Consider the following 21,904-nt stretch of genomic DNA (forward strand, 5'->3'; position numbering starts at 1 on the left):
AAGGCAAAGCCTGGGACACCATCCAAGCCATGAGAAGCGACAGAGCTTTCCTAAATCTGTTTCGGATGAACAAGTCAGTGCTTGCTTTTTCTTCTTTTAATGTGTTAAACCCGTTATTTCTGTTCCTTTCCTGTTTGCTGATTGGAAAAGAAACCTCAGATCGAAAACAATACTTGGAAGGGAACTGCGTGTTCCCCAGCAGAACAAAAGGAATGAAATATGCTGCTCTCTGGCAGTTAGAAAGAGTCACCATTAGGATACTGAAGTGCAGTGCTCTTCTCTAAAGGGGCAGCGGGCGGCGAACACCGTGCACTGTCTCTTTCTTCCCTGCTGTCTCGCAGGGAGCCCATGTGAAAAACAAGACCCCGGGCGGGTCCCGTGCAGCGCTCCGGGGCCGCCCCGCCTTGCCCCGCTCTCGCGGGCGGGCAGAGCAGCGTTCGGCCCGGGGCGAGAGGCGAGCGCTTGCCCGGTTGAAGCCAAGGGGCGGAGGGGCAGCCCCGGGCGGGGCGGGGCGGGGCGGGACGCGCTGCGGTCCAGGCGCCTCCCGCCCGCTGTTTTTGCCGCGGGATTGTTGGCGTCCAGAGCCCGCAGCGCGGCGGCCGGGACCGGGACCGGGACCCCGAGCGCGCGGCGGGCAGCGGCGATGTATAGGCGGGGAGCAGGCACTGGCCTCTCTCCCTGCCCCGCGGCCGGGCCGATCCCCCCGTGCCGCCACTCTTGCCCGCGGACTGGCGGGGGCGGCAGGGCCACTCTCCTGGGGACTTGAGGGGGGCCGAGGGGTCCAACTGGGGCCACTTGGGCGGCGAAATCGGCCTTCCAGGCTATTCAATGCCGTGGGCCTGAGGGGAGACGCAGCCCGCCCCCCGTGCGAGCGCCCCTCGCCTCTCACTCGAGCTCCCCGAGGCCCCGGGGCGAGGTGCGGCACAGGCTGCCGGCGCCCGAAGCGGGACTGCAACAGCACTGAGCTCCCGAGTCCACAACTGCGATCTCAGCCTCCCCCCACGTGCATGAGGCAGCTGCTGCTTCCCTCCTGCCCTGGTGTCCTGCCTCTGTGCCCACCAAGATGCGCTTTTGGGAGGTGGAAGAGGTGGATCTGAACCTGCACCCCAATCCCGCCGTGCTATGGAGGAAACTGAATCCACATCTCCCACTTCCTGTGCAATTGTTCTATATAAAGGTGGGTGGCATCCCCTTCATCTCATTTTCTGATGCTCCTTAGTTCCTCTCCCTTCATTGTAATGGCTCCATTGTCAAGGAAGGAAGGAGTCTTGCCCAGTTCCTTCAAAGGACAGCCGCGGGTGCCGGCCCTCAGGATCCCAAGGGGATGGAAGCACCTCCCTGCAGCTCTGAATGAAGAGTCTGCGGTCTGGAGAGGCTTTCAGACACTATCCTCAGCATTTCCTAGGCAGCTCCCTCTGTGGCTTGTAGGTTTTATGAAGGGTCTTTTTTAGGGACTTAATATAGGCTTCTGGCTTCCACTCTGGGCTGCATGCCTAAAGATTAGGTGCTGCTGCACCTAAATTCCAGCTACCCAAGTCATTTATTGCATCTGGCCCTGATTCCCTCAGAGCCCTACTCCTGGCTGACTCTGCAATATATCAGTAATGTGGAATATGGCATCCCACTTTCAAGGGAAGAAGGATTCAGTCAGAGACACAGTACCTTCCCAGAAACATTAGACTTTCATTTTCCCAAAACACCAGGCAGAATTTGCATTAAACCTTGGAGTATGATGATCAGGGTGAGTAGTCTGCCAGGACTGACCTGGAAACATAGGACTGCTGGTAACATAGGATTGACCTGCCACAGCAGAACTTGAATTTTGGACTGAAGCAAATTCATAATTACCTGATCAGATCTTCTAGGTACCTTCCAGTTTCTTATATCCCTGAGTGGATCCACACAGAAGATGCTCTTTACCCTAATGCTTTTGTCTAAATCTGTTAGTCCTGACTGGATTAATTGCTGGTCACTACTGTGACCAGAGTCCTGGCATTTTTCCAAGAACCACAGGTAAGGTAATGAGAGCAAAGCTGACTGACCTGTTTTATAAAGTTAGTTACTATGGCGGAGCTTTCTCTCCAGCTTAGCCCATCCTGTGATAGCATTCAGCACTTGGTCATACAAGTAATGACAAGAGATTATGTGCTTGGCAAAAAGTGGATTCAGTGCAAGAGCAGGACAGCAATATCCACAAAGGATTACAGTGCTAAGTGCTACATCCATTTCTATACATCCTTTTCAGCAACAAAGTGCACCATGCTCTATTCATGTGTCAGCATTTTTAAATAAGGTACCAAACCTGCCTGTAGACCTGACTTACTATACATATGAATAGACATTGTCCAACAATACAATATCAACGTATTAAATATATATTATCAGTTTTATATTGCTATAGCTCCTCTCATCCAGCAGGATTTCAGATTGTCTTTTATTTTTATTTCCCTATATATGCACTCACCCACATTAGGAATACAGTTACTTTGAGTTCAAACCCATTCTCTGCCAGCAAAGTTTTCAGGAAAGAAGTGAATACTTTATTCAACTACAGCCACATGAGAGACTGAAGAAAAATGAATACAAAGTCTAAAAATAAACTAGATCTCTGGAGTACTCAATAAAAAGCACCGTGAGTTTTTATGTCTACAAATGACAAAATGTAACAGAAGTTTTCATACACCTGGGATGCAAAAGAGGGCTAAAAACTAGACAGGCAAATTCTTAGAAAATGGTCCTATCAAGCACTAATAAAACACAAACACTTTTTTTTCAGTCTGGCAAGGTGAACAAAACAGAGGGGTGGTCCATTGGCTAGAATTAATCATCCAAGTACAGCTGCAGGGATGCACTGTGACTTCCCTCCAGATAGAAAAGTTAGACTGGAAGGGAGTGAACTGGCTATAAAGCTTAATGTCTCAGCAGTGGTAAAGGGTGCAAGGAAAGAAGCACAACCATGTATAAATGACTGTTTCTCTTTTCAAAGTTCTAGTTGGAATGGCTTGTTCTTAAATATCACTCTGTGTACAACTTTACTGCTCAGGAGTCGCACATGGGACATAAACAATACATTCTTCCCCCTTCCCCAGTGCACGCAGAGACTCTTTTAACCTTCTGAGTAAGTGAACAGCGTCTTGTTGTCGGAAAAAACCCGAGAACAGTACAGTGTATTAATAGGAGTGTCTCAGGCAAGTCAGGGGGAAAGAGACTTTGCTCTATACTGAGCTGGTGAAGTCTCCCCTCACCTGGAAAACTGTGTCCATTTTCTGCACAGCACTTCAAGATAGAGGTGGATACATTTGGAGGAGTTCAGAGGAGAGCCTCAAAAATTATTAGAGGTCTAGGAAATACGATATACAAGAAAAGGTGAGACTGGGATTACTTAGTCTGGTGAAGAGAAGACAATTTAATAAATCTGCAGCTACAGAAGAGGGCTCTCAGGAAATGGTGAGTGATCAATTAGAGGTTTCTAAGACCCGGGTAGACAAAAGCTTTGGCTGGGATGATACAGTTGGGGCTGGTCCTGCTTTGAGCAGGGGGTGGACTAGATGACCTCCTGAGCTTCCTTCTACCCCTCATTTTCCATGATCCTAACTATTCCCTGCGTCCAGTAATGGGCTGGACTCGGAACAACTGAATACTAAGCAATTACTTTTTCCTCTGAGGGTGGTTCAGTGCTTTCAAGAGCCTACCCCAGCTCTGTTTTGGGAGCTGGAAGTACAATTCAGACAGACGCCTGTGTCGGGTGGCTCACAAGAGGGCTGCCGCAGGCGACCCCCTGAGGTCCTTCCCCGTCTCCTCGACTGATTTGCCAAAAGGCTTGATATACCGCACGCCGGAGGGTGCCTGGCAGCACGTCGTGATTTCAATCGGGAGACCCCAGAAGAAAAAAGGAGGGACGCAGCCAGGCTCCCGGCCGAGGTGGTGACAGCACAGAGGCAGCGCACGGAGCTCGGGCTATTCAGCGGCACATGGTGCCCCGCAAGCCCGGCCGGGCCGGCACGAGCCGCGCGCTGGACTCGGGCTCGGGGCCGGCGCCTTCCCGCGCTGCTCCCCGCTGCGGGGCCAAGGAGGGCGCCCGGGAGACCCCTCGAGACCAGCCACAGAAGCTCCCTCCTGCCCCCGAGTCGGCCCCGCGGAGCCCAGGCAGAGGAAGGCAGCCCTGGCCCTTGCCCCCACCACCACCACCTGCTGCCCCGGCGCCGCCGCGCTCCCCCTGGCCGGAGCGCACAGCCCGGGCTCGCCTTACCCGCGCGGGGCCGGCGGAGAGGACCTGCCGGTAGCGCCGCTCCTCGGGCGGCAGCGCGGGGAGCTGCTGCAGGGAGAACATGCTCCAGCCCGGCTGCGGGGCGGGCGGGGGGCGCCGCGTTTTGTGCGCTCGGCCGGCTCCCCCCGCCCCTCCCCCCGGCACCTCCCCGCCGGGCCGGGCCGGGCCGGACACGTGCGCGGAGCGGGCGCGAGGGGCTTCGAGCTGCGCTGCTGCTCCCGGGCGCGGGGAAGGCCCCAGCACTGCCCCGGGCCCCAATGGACACGGCCCGGCTCGAAGCCCAGGGACCCGCTGCCCCGGGGAGCGCGGCTCCGCGTCGGGCTGTGGAGACTCCCTCCCTCCTCCCCGCCACACACTCTCTGCCTGGGGAGGGGAAGAAGGTCTAGATGCTTGTGGATGTCTGGAGGGGGGCCATGTCAGGGTATGGATGGGTGTCCGTGGGTAAGTGGGTGTGTCCTGGTGTATGTGGGGCTGGGTCTCAGTCTCGGAGTCAGCGTGGGTGTTTGTCTGGGCCCGAGGGGGGTGTTTGTACGTGTCTGGGTCTGGGGGTCCATGGCATTGTACGGTAGCACAGACATTGTTAATACAGGACACACCAGTTACATCTCCAGGATCTGTTTCACCCTCTATTTAAAAGAGAAGAGCAGAGCATTCTGGGCTCCTGTGGATGGATGATATAGATGGAGAATATACTTTCATTTTGCTTGCAAAGACCAACAGGCATCCCTTACTGTTCTTTAAGAGCAGTTCCTCCCTAAGAAAACCACATGGGATTAAACCCCAGCAGCCAACCTTACAGCACTAGCTACTGCCCTGTCTCACTCCAGCTGCAACCCTGTATACTACTATAAAAATAGACCTAGGAGAGAGTTTATATTTCCAGCTCTCTGGCAACCAACACCCTACCTTCAGCCTTCATCATTTTCCCTCTCTTTATGTCAATGCCCAGTTTAGCTGTAATCAGTGAGGCACTGTCTCCAGTCCCTGTTTGCAGTACTACACTCATCAAATCATAAGAAAATGCTTCCAGTCCTGCATTTTTAAACATGGGCAAAAATCTCCCTTACAGAATTAAGATTAAAACAGAATTGGCACTGCACAAACACTGGGATAAGAACCAGAGATACAAGTGGAATTAGTGACACTGGGAGTATCAGCAGCAGCCAGTTAGGACTGCAGTTCACTGGAATCAGGAATTATATTTAGCATTTAGTCAATACTTGCCCTGTTAGTACTATACAAATTACCTATTCTTCCGAAACAGCTGGTAACCCCCACCTTACAGATAGGGAAGCTAAAGCAGAGAGGGTATGTTCAAAGCCCATATCAAAGCAGGTTAGAATTCTGGATTTTCTGCCCTCAAGCCCCCTGCTCACTGCTCCACACCAGTGGTGGTCAACCTTTTTACCTGACTAGGCCAGATGGACAGTGTTTATAGTCTGTCCACAGGCCAGATCCATCATTCAGGTGGGCACAGCAGGGCCCCATCCAGCTGTATGGGGGGTGGGGGGCAAGGGGGAGATAGGGGCAGCCCAGCCACAACCAACCCTGCCCCACAGGGGGAAAAAGTCTTGATGGGGGAAGGCTTACCCCAGACTCAGAAGGGGATATAGCCCAGCTCCAAACCCAAAAGCAGAGCCTGGTTTAGAAATTTGGCAGTGGGGAAGGGCAGCCGTATCAATTGCCACTGCTTCCCCCCCACCAAATTTCCCAACCTGTGGGGGACCCTGAGAGCTGGATGCCATGGCATTGCAGGCTGCATTTGGCCCACGAACTAGAGCTCCAGCACCTCTGCTCAAGACCACGCTGCCATTCAGGTTCCTGTCTTATAATGATGCAAGTTATTTGTACTTGGATTAAAAAGCATCAGAAACAGGTCAAGACTTCGGTGGCATATCCTGCATGTCTTCAGACTATACAACACAAATAATATTTTAGCACCAATATGGTCCCCATAGTTAAAGCTGGCCAAATCTTGTTAATTGAATTACCAGGCAATATTCATTTAGAGAGTTTCTCTTTAAATTTTATTGTTCAGAAACATGTGCCTTGCATTCCATTGGCCAATAGAATGGAAATATGAAATTATTAACTTTAAGAGGAACTGGTCTCATTGGCCAGGGAATGCAGATTGAAGTAACTGCCTGAGTCTTATACCTGCACTGAAATCTAGCGTCTGAAATGGCCTGTGCACAGGTTTAAGAGGGAAAGATTGGAGTGCAGAAGGTTATCCAAACTAAGGACAAACAAGAGTCAGACTGTGCCAAGCCACTGCGTGTGGGGGTGCAGCCTCTTCTCTCAACCCACCCACCACCAAACAGCAGCCATGCCTGTGTGTGAAAGCTGGCTAGCACAAGAATATGCTCTGGTGTACAGTATTAGCCACCCTAGAAATAGAGAAGCTGCAAGTTGCTTCCCACATCTATGGAAGCTAGACATATTTAGGTTGGCAAAAAACGCTCCCACTCCACCCTCTGAAAGGATGGTGCTTCCTGACCATCATGAAGCTTTTATTGGGACAGTGCAAGTCTGCCTGTCACCCCAAACAGTACAGAATTTTAAAGCCCAAATTTAATCCAATGATTGATTGATTGATTGAATTATTTTAGCTTTTGTGCTGTACATAGAAATTTTACCCTCAACTCTTTAATGCAAGAGGAATGATGGGCTATCTATATTTAAGTTTCATGTTTGAGTCAATTGAATGGGTAATGAAAATAGGGTTGATATGCCCACACTGGCACCAATGAGGCTGAAGACCTTTCATCTCCTCCCATTCCATCCACCAACACCGACATCCTCGGCTGTTTTGCCAATGCAGTGAAATGAATGTAAATATTTGCAACCTTCAAGTTGCCTGTTATGTTTCTTTCCCTCTATTTTCTTTTTTCATGAACTGGAACCATCCTACTAGCAGGTACTTAAGCAAACATATAAGTTAACTTTCTTATTGGTAGGAATGGGATATTATACATGTTTAAGATAGAGGACAAGGTGACTTAACAGGTACTTTCCATCCTTGAAACAAGTACAAAATTGTTTTCTGCAGCATATTCTCCAATACTTTGTCCAAATCTTAAATGACAAGCAAGGGAGTTGCTTCCACATCTCTTGGGAGACTCATTCCACAGTTTAATAGATCTCACAGTAAGAATTTTTCCAGTTTAAATATAACATCTCTCTTCCTACTTATAGCTCTGGGATTAAATAAATCATCAGGAAGAAGGGCCAAAAGAAAGCAGTAGCAAGTAGTAAGACAGCACTGAACAAAATTACACTACTACTTCAATTACAATGTATGTCAAGGATTACTATTTACAGTTTGCTCCTTAAATGTTCTTACTTGGAAACACATGAACAAATCTACCAATATATATTTAATTTATTGGATTTTTTTTATACAGACTATAATGTATGCAATGCTATAGATACACTTGGCACTTCATATGCAAGTGAGAGGTCCACTGCCCCAAAGAGCTTACAGTCTAAGGACATAATCCTTTAAAATTGCCAAGTAATTCCAATGTTAATGAAAGATAAGGGTGCCTATTCAGAACTGGGTCTACCTTTAGAAGTAGCTTTGCACTTATATATGGCTAAGCATACTGAATTTCAAGACGCATACGATGTCATTTGTTTTAATATATGTACAGTTCCATAATGTAAAGTTCTCAATATTTATTTTATCACCACATAAATAACGTACCATTTAAATTGTGACAAATACCTAGGTTCAATTCAGTATTTTTCTTGCACAGTAATTCAAGTAATGCATTTATGATCTTTCAGTTTGTATATGTCTGTTTTATTTCCAAATTACCGTTGCAAATAGAAAAGTCTCCCCAATCAACATTAAACTATAAGGAATTAACAGGTGAGGACATAAGTGGAAGAAAAGCCAGTAATCTAAACTGCAGATTGTTTTAACCCACACACTCCATGGTGCAAAAATCCAGAAATATCGAATTCAACAGGCGCTGCTTGTAGTAGGCATACCAACTGAGAGTGCAGATGACTCAAATGCTTTTTAACAATTAAATTATACTTAAGATGGACAAAATGTCAAAAATAATAAGTTTCTCTGCCTCAGAATAGGAATAGTCCTTGCAGTGTGTTTTCCAACCAAGACAATTAAGAAATACAAATATTTAACATGATCAATAAAGATGCCAAATCATTTTCCCTCCAATATTTTTACATCAACTTGCCACAAAATATTCAAAGCAAGGAAACACCAAGGTATCTACTCAAAACATATAACAAGGGTCAGTTTATTTTCAAACAGTTTCTTTAGAGAAAGTAATTTTCTTCACAACAGGAGTACTAAATGGCAGACAGAAACTTTAGGGTACTTGTTTTAATAAAGAAAGAGCCAAAAGTAAACAAATAAAAATGAGCTAATTTCAGGCAAGGTAAAAACTACTTCAGCAAAGCCTCACCTCACATTGATATGATCAGTTCCACAGCAAATAAGAAACAGAGCAGACTACCCTGGTTTAAAGAAAAATCCTTCCTTTTTTTAGATGCATAAGTGAATTACTAATAAATTGTTACAAGTGCTATTTCCTCATTGAATCAAAGACCAAAGTCTACTTGTTCAGGCATGAATCTGGATTAATCTCTCTCTCATCAGTGCTATAGGAAAATATTGAAGTACTAACCAGGAGAGAATTTTCTTCCCTTACGCTGTTAAATGAATGCGTTTAAAAACAAAACAAGTGGAACAAAACAAGCACAGATTTCATAAGTCTTTCATACCTAACATATTTTTCATTAACTGTACATACTTGCATTGCTTGCCATATAATGATGACCAGTTGTACATTTTTTAAGCTTCCAGTTAAGAAGTTAGCCAGTTAGAAAAAAATAGTAAATGCAAACTGAAAACTGCACTGTTTTTCTGCCTCCTCCCACCCCACAATTTTCTGACTGTCAAGCCACAATTATAATTGGATATAAACCACCTTTTCCCATAATGATTACAGTACCCTGAATTATAATCCATCCTATGAAAAAGACCAATTTTGAACCTAACTGCAATCCTTCCTCATTACTCATGTAAGTGGTCTCCTGCCCTCAGCAGGACAGATATATGTCTGAGTTATACATCCAGGACGTGGGAACAGGCTCATGCCTTTAGTGGAAGGTTAGGGGAAGAAATTGTTGGGGGGAGGGAATCACTGAACACTATTCAATTTCTGCTTTGCTTAAGTATAAGCATCAGAAGTAAAAATATAGCAGAGATAGAAATCCAATTTCCTAGTTAATTTGTATTTCTTCATCTGAAGCAAAGCTATTTCTCATATAATTTTCAAGATTAGTCAACATTTTGAGCATTACAAATTAACAGCATCCTTCAATTTACAACAAAAAAAACAAACCCCCAAAGGCAACGTATTTAAGACCGTCCATTAGATAATGCAATTATATTAAATGTTTTAAAGGTTAGCCGGACATTTCTAATATGACTAACAAGAACTATTCAAATGGCTTTAGAACTACGTATAGTTGACATTTAAGTAAATTTCAGTCCGTTTGCACTTTCATACATCTCTACAAAGATTCAAACCCAACATTTAACCTGAATCATCTGCAGATGCTTCATCTTCAGTGTCCCACTATCCATTTTGACTGATAACTTAGGAACAATGAGGAGAATGTGCCCTTTCCCTGGTTAAGACTTCCATTCCATCAGACTGCTTCCCAGGTGATCACTAATCACCACAAAGTTATACTAAATGCTGCCTTTCAAATAGGTTTGATTTTGAGGCACAGCAAGATAGTATATGACAAGTAATAAAACAAGCCCATTTCACTGCTTGTGATGGATCTAGTTCAAAAGATTTTTTTATGAAGAAAGGTGACATTTCCCCTTCAGATTTTAAGGTTTTGCATTATCATCTGAGATAAGGCAATACAATTTATGAATTTTCTAGACTATCTCGAGACCACAAGTCACCAAGAAGCACAGAAGTTATTTTCTTTTGTGTGACTTAAGGTTTAACTAGTTTGAAAGCAAACCAAGAGTCTTTTAAAGAGAAAAATACTGTACTGATTTTACTGCAAACAGAACTTGATTCAGCTGTATTTTACAAACATCCTAATATGAAGTAAAGCAACTAAATTAAACTATGCTAGTATTATAAAGTAGGGACAATGAGAAATAATACCATATATTAATATAATTTGGTCAAATTGGGCAAGATAATATATGACATGAGCAACTGAGTGTACAACTTTATAGCATGCTACTTTGTTACTCGGAAGTTTAATTCACATTTTTGTGTCACTAGTTAAGATCATGATGGGGTTCGTTTTTCCCCCATCATGATGATAATAAATTGGTAGGAGAAAATATACAACATAACCATGAATCTGAAGCCCAGAGGGCAGGCTAACACTCTAGCAATACTAGCTATCTAATGCCCAAGTGAGGTATATTAAAATAGACCTAAAGTTATTTCAATGGTTGTAGGCTATGATCCAGGCAAGTATCACAACAGCAACTCCACATATTGACAGCATGATGAAACGCTTATATTTTTCCCACATCGATTGCTCGGTTTCTGCTTCATCCCTTTTCCTCTTATTTTTCCGTCGTCCTTTTAACCTGTTTTCAAAAGCTTCCAATTCAGCCTAGTTAAAACAGAAAAAAAAAACAGAATTAAATATAAAACACATTAATATTTTAAACAACAGTGCACGTTAGTTTATGATAAACTGTTTGTGCTAGGTATATTTCTGTCATAATGCCCTATTGACATTCATTTGCAGCAACACCTGGTAAGAGCAACCACTTGTTACCAGCAACATTTCCCTGTCCCTGTTAAAATTTACCCAAAGTTATCTAAATTAAAAGCTTCCAAGTCTTGCCCTCAGCTGAGTCAGATTAACAGCTAAACTCTTTGAAGATTCAATCCTCACTGAACATGCTCAAGCATCTCTCCACTCCTACCATGACCATGACTGGACATGTGCCATACCCACAGAATGAATAAGTTCATGCCCAGGTCTATAGCAGAATGAATCCAGATGCTCTGGATAATGACTGCCCCAGGCCAGAGTGGGGTTGGACCCTGGAACTGAAAGCAGACAACTTGTCTTTTTAGGGGTGCAAACAGAGATGGTATTTCTTCCAAGAGAAAGATTTTTGTCCAGGGATTCTACAGAGTGCCAGTCCCATTTGAAGTACCTGGTGAAGTATGCGAAATAAAAATGTTCTAACAGGTTCCAGTGCCTTCCCCACAATGCTGTGTAGTCTACAAGTTAATTGCAGCTCAGTCAAATTAATTACGAGTCATTCCAGGGGCAAGTCTGTCAGGCTGCACGTTCTCCTTGGCCACCCACCACCAAAGGAGAAACAATGCAATTTGTAAGGACATGTGTGTGCAATTCCTTTTTTGTCCCAGGTTTGGATTCATATCAATTGGGACCACAAAAAACCCCATCTGTTTACAGCCTATGACCCACTTACTGCACCATGGCAATGTGAAGGAAGCAGCTGATATCTGTGGAGAATGACTTGGGGCAAGGGAGGGCAGTAGAAGATAGCAGACTGAGATAAGGAGCCAGATTGGAGACAGGGGAGACTAGCGAGGAAACAAGGAGGACTGGAAGCCAGCTGGTTAAGGGGGAATGGGATCAGACCTGGAATTCAGGATGGGGCAGAGGGAGGGAGAGAGCAAGACTGGAACTAAAAGCAAATAAGGGGACAACTAGGGAAGGGGTGATGTATTTAACGATCACCTGAGTTCGTGGGGGGCAAATTATGACTGGCTGGGCAAACAGACTGAGACAAAGACTTGGGGAGGGGTAAGGCTCAGTTTAGATGAGACTTTGAGGGAGGGAAAGGAAATACATGTAAGACTATGAGCAGGGGAAAGCTGGGACTGGATGAGCTGGAGACTGGTACAAGTGGGGGAAGGAAACAAGGGAAATGGAGAGAGAGACAAGGACTGAATACAAGGAGAGGAGAGCAAGTGGAGGACAGCAGGATTTAAGACGGTAAACCTAGAAGGGTAAGCTAAGTCTGGTTAGGCAAGCAGACTGTACAGGATGAGGAGGAAGGAGATGCTTAAGGAATAGTGACTAAGATTGTGTTGGCAAGAGTAGGACCAGGACAAGAAGCCAGAGGCAAGGTTGAGACAGGATGAGGCAGATTGTAGGGGATGTGGTTTCCCCTCTGAAACCTGTAATGGAACTTTGAGAGGCTTACTTTTCTTCTGCCATTAGTAACTGTGAACTCAAAGCGTCTCTTCACTTCTCCTCCCATCCCAGAGCTGGTTCAGAGAGGATGAAAAACTATCGCTACTTTCAGTAGCGATGGAAGGGGCACCAGTTTGTAACTACTACTTCTTCATCCTGAGAGAGGAATTGTTGGCATTATCCTGATAACATGGAAGATTGAATCTCATGACTCTCAGGCTTGCACCAACAAACAAAATTAATTTCCACCCCCTTGTCTACCTTCTAGTCCAGAAAAGTCAAGCACTCCTGTTGAACAACCACCTGAAGAAGTACAGAGGCCTGTAGATCTATAGCATCTGCAAAGGGCTTTGTACACAATCTGGTTGGATTTATTTCATTTTATTCATAAATTGTGGAGGTCTATCAGACATACTGAACAGAAAATCTGCACAGAAGTTGAAAAAGTCATTTTCATAACAACAGTAATCATATCTAATGTAATGAGCGCTGCATAAAATGTTTATCTGAGTTCTATGGGGAAAAAAAGCAGAATGTAGTCCAATTCAGGGGTTCCCAAACTGTGATATGCAAAACATCTCTGGGGGCTAGATAGGAGAAATTGTGTAATGGCAGATTTAATTTTCATTATAATAATAATTGGCATTTAAGGGGTTACAATATAAAGCGTGTGCTGATAGAGGTACATGGGCAGCTGGTAAATCTGGAAGGGGGTACACAATAAGAAAAAGTTTGGGAACCTGTGGTCTAATTCATGCAATTAAAGATAATTATGCATAAGTGAATTTAAATTATGGTTGCAAGGGAAATTGTAAATCTGACATTTCCTAACTTTTGAAGGCATGACTTTTCAAATTCAACCATATTGTTTTAAGATCTTTTCTTTTCTGTTTGAAATTCCATAATTTTTCCTCAGAAAATAAAGGTAAAAACAAATGTCATTATGTGCAATTTAAAGACTCCTCAGTCGTAATCAGGGACTGACCTCTCGACACATTATTGCTACACAGCCTGTTACACTTGAGCAACTGGACCAGCTATGTTAAGGGGCAGCAACAGAAGTCTTGAGCTGAACTGCCAGAAAGAGGAGGCAGATTAGCCACTCCTAAGAACTGAGGAAGCTTTAGCCAAATGTGGTGCCTCTCGGTTGCAAGTGGGAAGGAAGAGGTGCTGGAGTCAGTGAAGTCAGAGTGGCTAACCAGGCTCTCTCTTTCTCCCTCCACTGGGAAGATGGGGGACCCCACCCAATGTGGCAATATTCCAGAGGTACCGCACACGAGGCGTAGGCCATCTCTCTTCCCACATAACCCAGATATTATCATTGGTACAGTGTGCGCCAATTTTGTTTTGGCATCAGCCTTAGAATTTTCATTTTCAGTTATAGTGGCAGGCAAGCAGGAGAGAGAAATAAGAGATTTTAAAGCACCTAGCTGTGCAAAAGCTGAATAGAACTTAACAGGAGAAAGAAAAGGCATTTGCACAGCAACCCCACTGACAAATATCAGACTCCTACAAAATAATGGAGATGCTAGTTTCTCAAATAGAAGGTCACAAAATCTTGTAATGGAAAGGTTATAACAGAAGTTGCTACCAGCTCTACATTGAGAAAGCTATTCATGAACATGTATTAAATATAGTACAATACAAATTCTTGACAGAATAGGAACTAATTATTGCATCATTATGTCTCTGAGGAAAAACCTACTGTAGCATACACTTGAAAGCTTACAGAAGTTGTTTCTGCAATTGTGCTTGCACTTTTTATAAAAGTTTTATAAAATAAAGTTTTAAAAGATCCAAAAAAGCAATTGTATGCAAAAAATACCAAAGCAAATACAATCCATAAAATGAGACTGTCGTCATGAAACATGATTTAATCAGCTAAATGCAATTTTAATACAGTTATAAAAAGTTTGGTGATACGGCTTTGTAGTCTATTATAAGTCACTTAGAACACAAATACAAATTTTTAGCTGGTGCAAAAGATCCTGACAGTTACCAAAGACAATGGGTATGGAGATGAACTATTCTTTGTACATGTAAGCGCACGTAAAGTAACAGATTTGCTAAGAGAAATAGGTAACTAGAGGTTTGTTGGGGAAGCACAAAGAACGTCATTGGTTGAGAGAAGAAAAGTTGGTACCTGTTGTCTTCGCTTTTCTTCTTCAACAGCAGCTTTGGCTTCTGCTTCTTTTATCTGTCCGAACCCATACAAATGACAATTACCAATTAATTTATAGCTGATTGTAGCGGAAAAGCTTAAAATATCATTTTAGCTTTTCAACAGAGACTCAGTTGAAGACAACATTAACAACAACAAGTCAGACATACTCTTGAAGTGAGCTTCTAATGTACACAAACTGCAAAACATTTGGACAGAAACTTCATTTTCTTACAAGTTGAGAAAGCATCCTGCACACAATGGATGTTTTTGTTTTGTTTTTTAGCAGAAAGAACTTCTGATTTTAAATATGAACTGAAACAGTCATAAAACACCACCCAAAACAAAACCAAATTTAATTTTTATCCAATAAACACTGGGGGGAAAGCATCAAAAGTGGTTACTGAGTTTGCAGGGACTTCATTTCCTTCCCACTGCAGTCTGTGTACAGAAAAACATCCTTGCTCCCCGTCTTTAACAAATATTAATTCATGCTGGGTATTTTAAACCCTCTGAACCTCTGAGTAGCAGCAAGTACAATGTTTCCAAAGGACATTTCGCACTTGGGAAGGATTGTACATAAGCATTGGATTGAAAAATATTAGACTCTAAATCTTGGGTGCAAAAAAAGTCTCATCATGCAGAAGTCTCCAAAGACTATGCCCGTGACCCTCAGGATTTCATGGGGGGTAGACAGCAAAGGAAGGTATGCCCTAGAGCACAGCTGTCCTGATGGCTCATGGGCCACATGCGGGATGTAAGGGATTTAGTTGTGGCTCCTGGACCGCGGCTTAACCATTGCTGCCCCATCACTCTGGCTACAATAGCGGGTAGGATCTCTGGGCTCTCTCTCCTCTTCCAGCTGCTGCTTCCTACCCTTCTCCCAAGTGCTGGGGCAGTGCCCACACAGAGAGGATGAGTTCAAGGCTGTGTGGTGCAGAGGCATCTGCCTGACACAAAACCTAGGGGACTGTGGCCCTTGCTGGTGCAGCCCAGGGTGCATGCAGCCCCCAGCTTGCAAGTTGGGCAACAAGTCATATCCTATATCAGTCAAATACTACTGTATAGAGTTATATAAGTACACACTATATTAACTACTATCACATTTATTATCTTTTCATATGATGAACTGCTTTTTATAGTACATATGCCATTGTTATAAAATGCATTAAATGCAAAACCTCAGTTCAGTAACAAGGATATAAAATATCAACTAACATTTAAGTAATTTTAAATACATGTTGAAACCCTGAAAAATGAAATTACACCAAAAAAAAAAAAACCCCAAACAAGCCTTTATTATAAACAGCAGCAGTATGCAGCAATTCATTAGCTCCAAGCTCCTTAAAGATGCAATGACATGTTGCAAAAAACTTCTGGAACTTTATTTTCAATACTACTAGATAAAGTAAAAAAAATATCAGGAAGTGCAAAAATTAAAATAAAAGGAAAGTTTCTTGAGCTTGAAATCAGTAAGAAACTCACATTACAAATGCAGTCATGCTGTCAAAAAGTAGAGGCTTTAGCTTTTGCCAGTGTTTCTTGACAGACAAACCATTTCTAAACGAGATTTTTAGCACTGAAGTGACTTTATTACTATTCTGATAAAATTAAATGCAAAAGCTGCCTAAATCCCTGAAAGCAAGCACTACCTACAGCTTGAGAGTAAACTTGAATCAATGCACCAATAATTATAAGCTTGTATTCTGGAAGTGACAACCAATACACTAAATGTTGTCCACACTAACAGAACTTGTCCCAAAAGCTCATAAAACCTAAAAAGAGTAGAAGACTAAGTGGGACTCCTAAATTTTCATTCTATAGCACTACTTGTCAACATATATTGAACTGAAATTTAATTTAAAAGACATTTGTAGATTTTGACAACATTTTAAAATTGTTAAAGCTTTTTTTTTTTTTGCCAGCCTCGGCCATTTTCAAGGATCTTAACTAAGCTGCAGAAATGTGGCTAAGCAGAAGACCTCAAAGATTGTTTCTGAGTGACCATGGAGTGAACCTTTGAAGACACAACTCGCTTGAACAGCAAAGTAGCTTGTCTAACTAAACATCAGCTTGTCTAACTAAACGAGAAATGAGATACAATTAAACAGAGCACAAATACAAAATCAAAGCTTCATGTTCTAGCAACTGATGCAACTAAATGTATTAGATGCTATTTTGGTATAAATAGATAGATTTTTGTTAAGTTTCTTGATATATTGTAAAAAAATAAAGCAGCTTTGTTTACACAAGACCATAAATTTGGGAGAAAAGAAAAACAGAATGAGGGGAACCAGTATTTCATAATGGTGAAGGAAGGTGTGACAGCGAAAATTATGTCTGTGTGGTGGTGAAGGTGCTTACTGAACGCTTTGTGAGGATTAGACCAGGTGTTTCTTGTTGTTTGTTTATATATGGAGCTGCATGTTGCTGCTAAGAGTTTAATTGAAGTAAAAAACTAGTGAGGCTATGTATGTAGTGAGGTCTTGTAAGATTAGTGAGGCCTTGAAAGTAGTAAGGCCTTGTATGTAGTGGCACAGTTAAAATTAACCTTATCAGAAAAATGCAAAGGCTTGTACTGCTATTGGTCAGTCATAAGGAAAGTTCATAGTGTAAGAATGTGAGTGGCTGCGAGTCAACAGTGTAGCTCAAAAGTTATAAATTGGCTAGCACATCCAGAAATTAGTGGAAGGGAGACGCAGCATTGTAAGAGAAGCTACTAATTTAGAAATTAGCTGCTGACTTCGATCCAGTGGGCTCATGGATCTCGAGGAGCCCAAGGACTGAATACCAGGGTCCTTCCTGGTACCCCTCAAACAGCACAGATCGGGGACACCTGACTTCACTGAGCTTTATAGAAGAGGAACTTGTTGTACATCAGGCATCAGAAGGGACTGCCAATAAGCTGCCGACACGAATTGTTATTGTCGGTCATTATTGTCTTGTTATACTATGCATAGTTGTGTGTTTGTTAAGTTAATAAACCTTTCTTACCTTTTTGCTCCTGACTACTCTCTCAATCCCGAACCTTCCCACTGGTGGCTAGGACAGAAGGAGGTAAGAAAGAACCCTTCCCTCCAGAAATATAAATCCCGACTAACTGACAAAACTTTCAGTAAACCAAAGACATTTAAATAAAAGTAAATCAGAGATCTTTTATGAGAATGTTTATAATCAACCATCTATAAAAATAGGGCATAGGCTGGAGGGAAATATGAAGAACTTGGCAAATTCAAGAAGACCTGCTGCCAATCTACATGCCACCCTCCTCCCACCTCGAGTCTCCCCAGCCAGTATATGTGAGGATCTATGTTATTCTGTCACAGGTAGCCAGAAAGATTTTGAATAAGGGTTTGAAGTGAAAGCAAATAAACGGTTGGGCAGTAGACCTGCTTCTGCCTCTTATCAGTGACCAATCTGCAAGGTTACATATAATCTGGATAACAACAGAGTGCTGGGGACAAGTTCCTGGTGCAAGTGTTGGAAAGGACAGCTATAGGCAGTGCTCTTCTTGACCTGCTGCTCACAAACGGAACAATTGGTGGGAAATGTAGAACTGGTGGCAACTTGGGCAGCAGCAACCACAAGATGAGTTCAGGAAGGAGAACAGCAGAGTAAGGACCCTGAACTGCAGAAATAACAGACTTTGACTCATTCACAGAACTTATGGTCAGGATCCCCCACCAGGAAGCTAGTCTGAGGGGGAAAAGAGTCCAGGAGAGCCATTTGTAGATTAAAGAAATCTTACTGAGGGCACAGGAATAAACCATCCTGATGCACAGGAAAACTAGCAAGTATGGCAGAAGACAAGCCTGGATTAGCAGGGAACTCTTCAATGAGCTAAAAAACATAAACGAAGCTCACAAGAAGTAGAAACTTGGACAAATGTCTAGGAAGGAGTATAAGAGTATTGCTTTGGCATGGAGAGATGAAATCAGAAAAGCGCAGCTGGAGTTGCAGCTAGCAAGGGACGTGAAGGTTAATAAGAAGGGTTTCTACAAGTATGTCAGTGAGAAGAAGATCAGGGAAATTTTGGGTTTCTTACTTAATGGGGGAGGAAACCTAGTGACAGATGATGTGGAAAAGACCAAAGTACTCAATGTCTTTTTTTACCTCAGTCTTCACAGGCATGGTCAACTCCCAAACCACTGCACTGGCAGCACAGTTTGGGAAGGAGGTGAGCAGCCAACAGCAGCAAAAGAACAAGTTAGGGACTATTTAGAAGAGCTGGACATATACAAGTCCATGGGGCCAGACAGGATGCACCCAAAGGTACTGAGGGAATTGGCCAATGTGATTGCAGAGCTGCTGGCCATCATCTTGAAAACCTGTGGTGACTGGGAGATGTCCCAGATGATTGGAAAAGGGAAAACATAGTGCCTGTCTTTAAACAAGGGAAGAATGAGGATTCAGGGAACTACAGACCAATCAGCCTCACCTTGGTCCCTGGAAAAGAATGGAGTGGGTCCTCAAAGTATTCATTTCTAAGCACTTGAAGGAGAAGAAGGTGATTATTAGGAACAGTCAGCATGGATTCACCAAGGGCAAGTCATGCCTGACCAATCTGTTTGCCTTATATGAAGAGATGAGTGGCTCTGTGGATGCAGAAGAGCAGTGGACGGGATATACCTTGACTTTAGCAAGGGTTTTGATACAGTCTCCCACAACTTTCTCAGATGCAAGCTATGGAAGTATGGGTTGGATGAATGGACTGTAAGACTGACAGAAAACTGGCTGGATCACTGGGCTCAGAGGATAGTAGTTAATGGCTTAATGTCTAGTTTGCAGCCAGTATCAAGTGGTGTGCCCCAGGGGTCAGTTTTGTTCAATATCTTCATCAACCACCTGGAATGTGGGACAGATTGCACCTTAGCAAGTTTGCAGGTAACACCAAGCAGGGGTAAACAGTAGATACACTGGAGGGGAGGGCTAGGTTTCAGAATGAGTTTGCCAAATTGGACGATTGGACTAAAGGAAATCTCATGAGGTTCAATAAAGACTAAAGCAAAGCCCTGCACTTAGGACAGAACAATATCATGCACTGGTACAGGCTGGGGACTGACTGCAAGCAGCAGCTCTGCAAAAAAAGGACCTGGGGGGGTTACACCACACACTACACATACCCACACCCTCCCCACACCCCACACACATACCCCCTTACCCCACACACAATATACAAGAGTAAGATTGCATTTTGAGCTATTATGCAATCACCTCAGATACACTACACACAAATCAGGACAAATATTTTAAAAATAAAATTAAAATAAGTTATAGTAGATGTTTGATATTTTTAGTATATGATTTTTCCAGTTTCAAGATGGCAATGACCCCTTCCCAAAAGGAGTACTTCTGGGGCAAGGGGAGGGACTTCCAGTGGCAAAGTCTATGGGCTAGGGGTGGGATACCTGGTCCCAAGAGGGCAACCAGGGGGAGGGGCACCTTGGAGCCCTTGACAGCTCACTAGAACTTATTAAGTGGCCCTCCAGATGAAATAATTACCTACCCCTGAGCTAGACTGTTCTCTGTGGTGGCAGATGACAGAACAAGGAGCAACAGTCTCAAGTTGTAGCAAGGGAAGTTTAGGTTGGATATTAGGAAAAACACTCTCACTAGGAGAGTGGTGAAGCACTGGAATGGGTCACTGACAGAGGTGGTAGAGTCTTCATCCTTGGATGTTTTTAAGACCTGACTTGACAAAGCCCTGCCTGGAATGATCTAGTTGAGGATGGTCCTGCTTTGAGCAGGGGGCTGGAATAAATGATTTCCTGAGGTCCCTCCCAACACTAATTTTCTATGATTCTATGAAAACCATTAAAAAAAAAAAATAGATCCTACACATGCCCATGACAAAATGCAATACACATCATCCAGTGTACCAAATATCATTGCTGAAACTATACAGAGTTAAACTAAATCACCACTGCACTCCAGAATGAACTCAGAGGAAAATCATAAAGGATAGAAACAAATTATCACCAATGAGAAAACACTTATTACAGAACAACCATTCCATCTCTGACTTCACAGCTCAACACCAATGGAAACCTACACAACATCTTCAGAAGAAAGACAACTTTACTGGATATCAAAACCCACAGATTTAACATAAGACAGTAGTTTCATGGCTTATTATATCTTGTCTGATACCTCTGCTACCCCCTCTGTACTCCAGATGTCAGTGACACTCTCCCCTTTAAATGTCCTTATTAGATTACCCAACTTTAAACTGTTCTTCCCTTGGTCTGTAACTATTTCTGATAACTTCTGTTTCACAGTGTGCTGCCAATCTCCCTTTTAAAGTGATCACCTTCATTTACATAATGGGGTTAAACAACAGTACAGCAGGTGGTACAACCAGATCATTTGTATCCAGTGGTTTGCAACCTGCTTAAGTCACAGACAGTTGTCAAAGTAAAGACTAGCTGCCCAGCTGATTGCTATGGCTTTTACTTCAAAGAGTGCCACTTCTCCAACTGGCTGGAGCTCATCAATGGTCCCATGCCCTTCCTGGAGATGTGGTGCCCTTTGAAATAAAAGCTGCAATGAACAACTGGAACATCTCAGTGGTTCTCCATAGCTGTTTGCTACAGCTACATATACCCCCCGTTACTTTGCATGCCCTCAGTTTCATAGGGTAAACTTAACCCTACAAAGTATCTGGGTTCTTCTGAATCAAACCGAGGTTGTACCTGCTTCTTTCCTGGACCAAAAGAAAGGCATTTTGTGTCCCAAATCTTATCTAACTTTTTCTTTCAACTATCCAGTTGATTCAATAAAAGGCATTACCAAAAAAATCTTGCTTCTCACATACTCCCCAAGTCATCACACATCTCAACCACAACAGTATTACACAAACTGTCTACAAAAAAAAGGAACAAACTCTGATTTTTTTTTTAAAGGAAAGCCACACTGAAAACAAGCAAACAAATTTGTCAGCCACATGTACTGGAAGTGTGGCATGAAAAAGCTTACTACTACCAGGTCTCTTGATACTTTACTGCCACCTAATGGTAAGGCAGCAGATCTTGAAATAGCTGAGTTTAAAAGTATACATTCAATGAAGAAAAGGAGCAAAAAGAGAGGCTCGTATACAGCAACAGAGAGGATCTCAAAACTATTAGCTTATTGTGGCTCAATTTGAACCAGTGAGAAAAGATTATAAAAAAATGTAGTCTTGTTGCACTTCTGTCTTCTCCACTAAGAGACAGAAGAAGAAAAAAAATATAGAAGAACAGTTTCAGAAAAAAAACATGCATTAAAATCTCAAA

At 43.2% G+C, this 21,904-nt stretch overlaps 2 protein-coding genes and 1 long non-coding RNA gene across 5 annotated transcripts in view; 1 reads left to right on the forward strand and 2 right to left on the reverse strand.

The window, feature by feature from the left end:
* CORIN (corin, serine peptidase) overlaps positions 1-4,402 on the reverse strand; it is a 272,355-nt gene extending 267,953 nt beyond the window's left edge. Inside the window, exon 1 of one of the 2 annotated variants that reach the window (XM_019481201.2) lies at positions 4,250-4,402. In XM_019481201.2, the coding sequence (XP_019336746.1) occupies positions 4,250-4,330 (81 nt within the window). In that variant the 5' untranslated portion in view covers positions 4,331-4,402. The remainder of the gene's footprint in view (positions 1-4,249) is intronic. The other variant, XM_019481202.2, reaches the window with a different exon arrangement.
* LOC132248546 (uncharacterized) lies at positions 574-17,633 on the forward strand. The gene is made up of 2 exons (XR_009459769.1): positions 574-1,177; positions 16,559-17,633. It is a non-coding gene; the product is annotated as an uncharacterized LOC132248546 (long non-coding RNA).
* Positions 7,931-21,904, reverse strand: part of NFXL1 (nuclear transcription factor, X-box binding like 1) — a 90,305-nt gene continuing 76,331 nt past the window's right edge. For both annotated transcript variants that reach the window (XM_059721700.1, XM_019481204.2), the window contains 2 exons: positions 14,616-14,669; positions 7,931-10,903 (listed from right to left, as the gene is read on the reverse strand). In XM_059721700.1, coding sequence (XP_059577683.1) covers positions 10,730-10,903; positions 14,616-14,669 — 228 coding nt within the window. In that variant the 3' untranslated portion in view covers positions 7,931-10,729. The remainder of the gene's footprint in view (positions 10,904-14,615; positions 14,670-21,904) is intronic.

This window comes from Alligator mississippiensis, chromosome 2, assembly GCF_030867095.1.
Source record: "Alligator mississippiensis isolate rAllMis1 chromosome 2, rAllMis1, whole genome shotgun sequence".
Classification (NCBI taxonomy): Eukaryota; Metazoa; Chordata; order Crocodylia; family Alligatoridae; genus Alligator; species Alligator mississippiensis.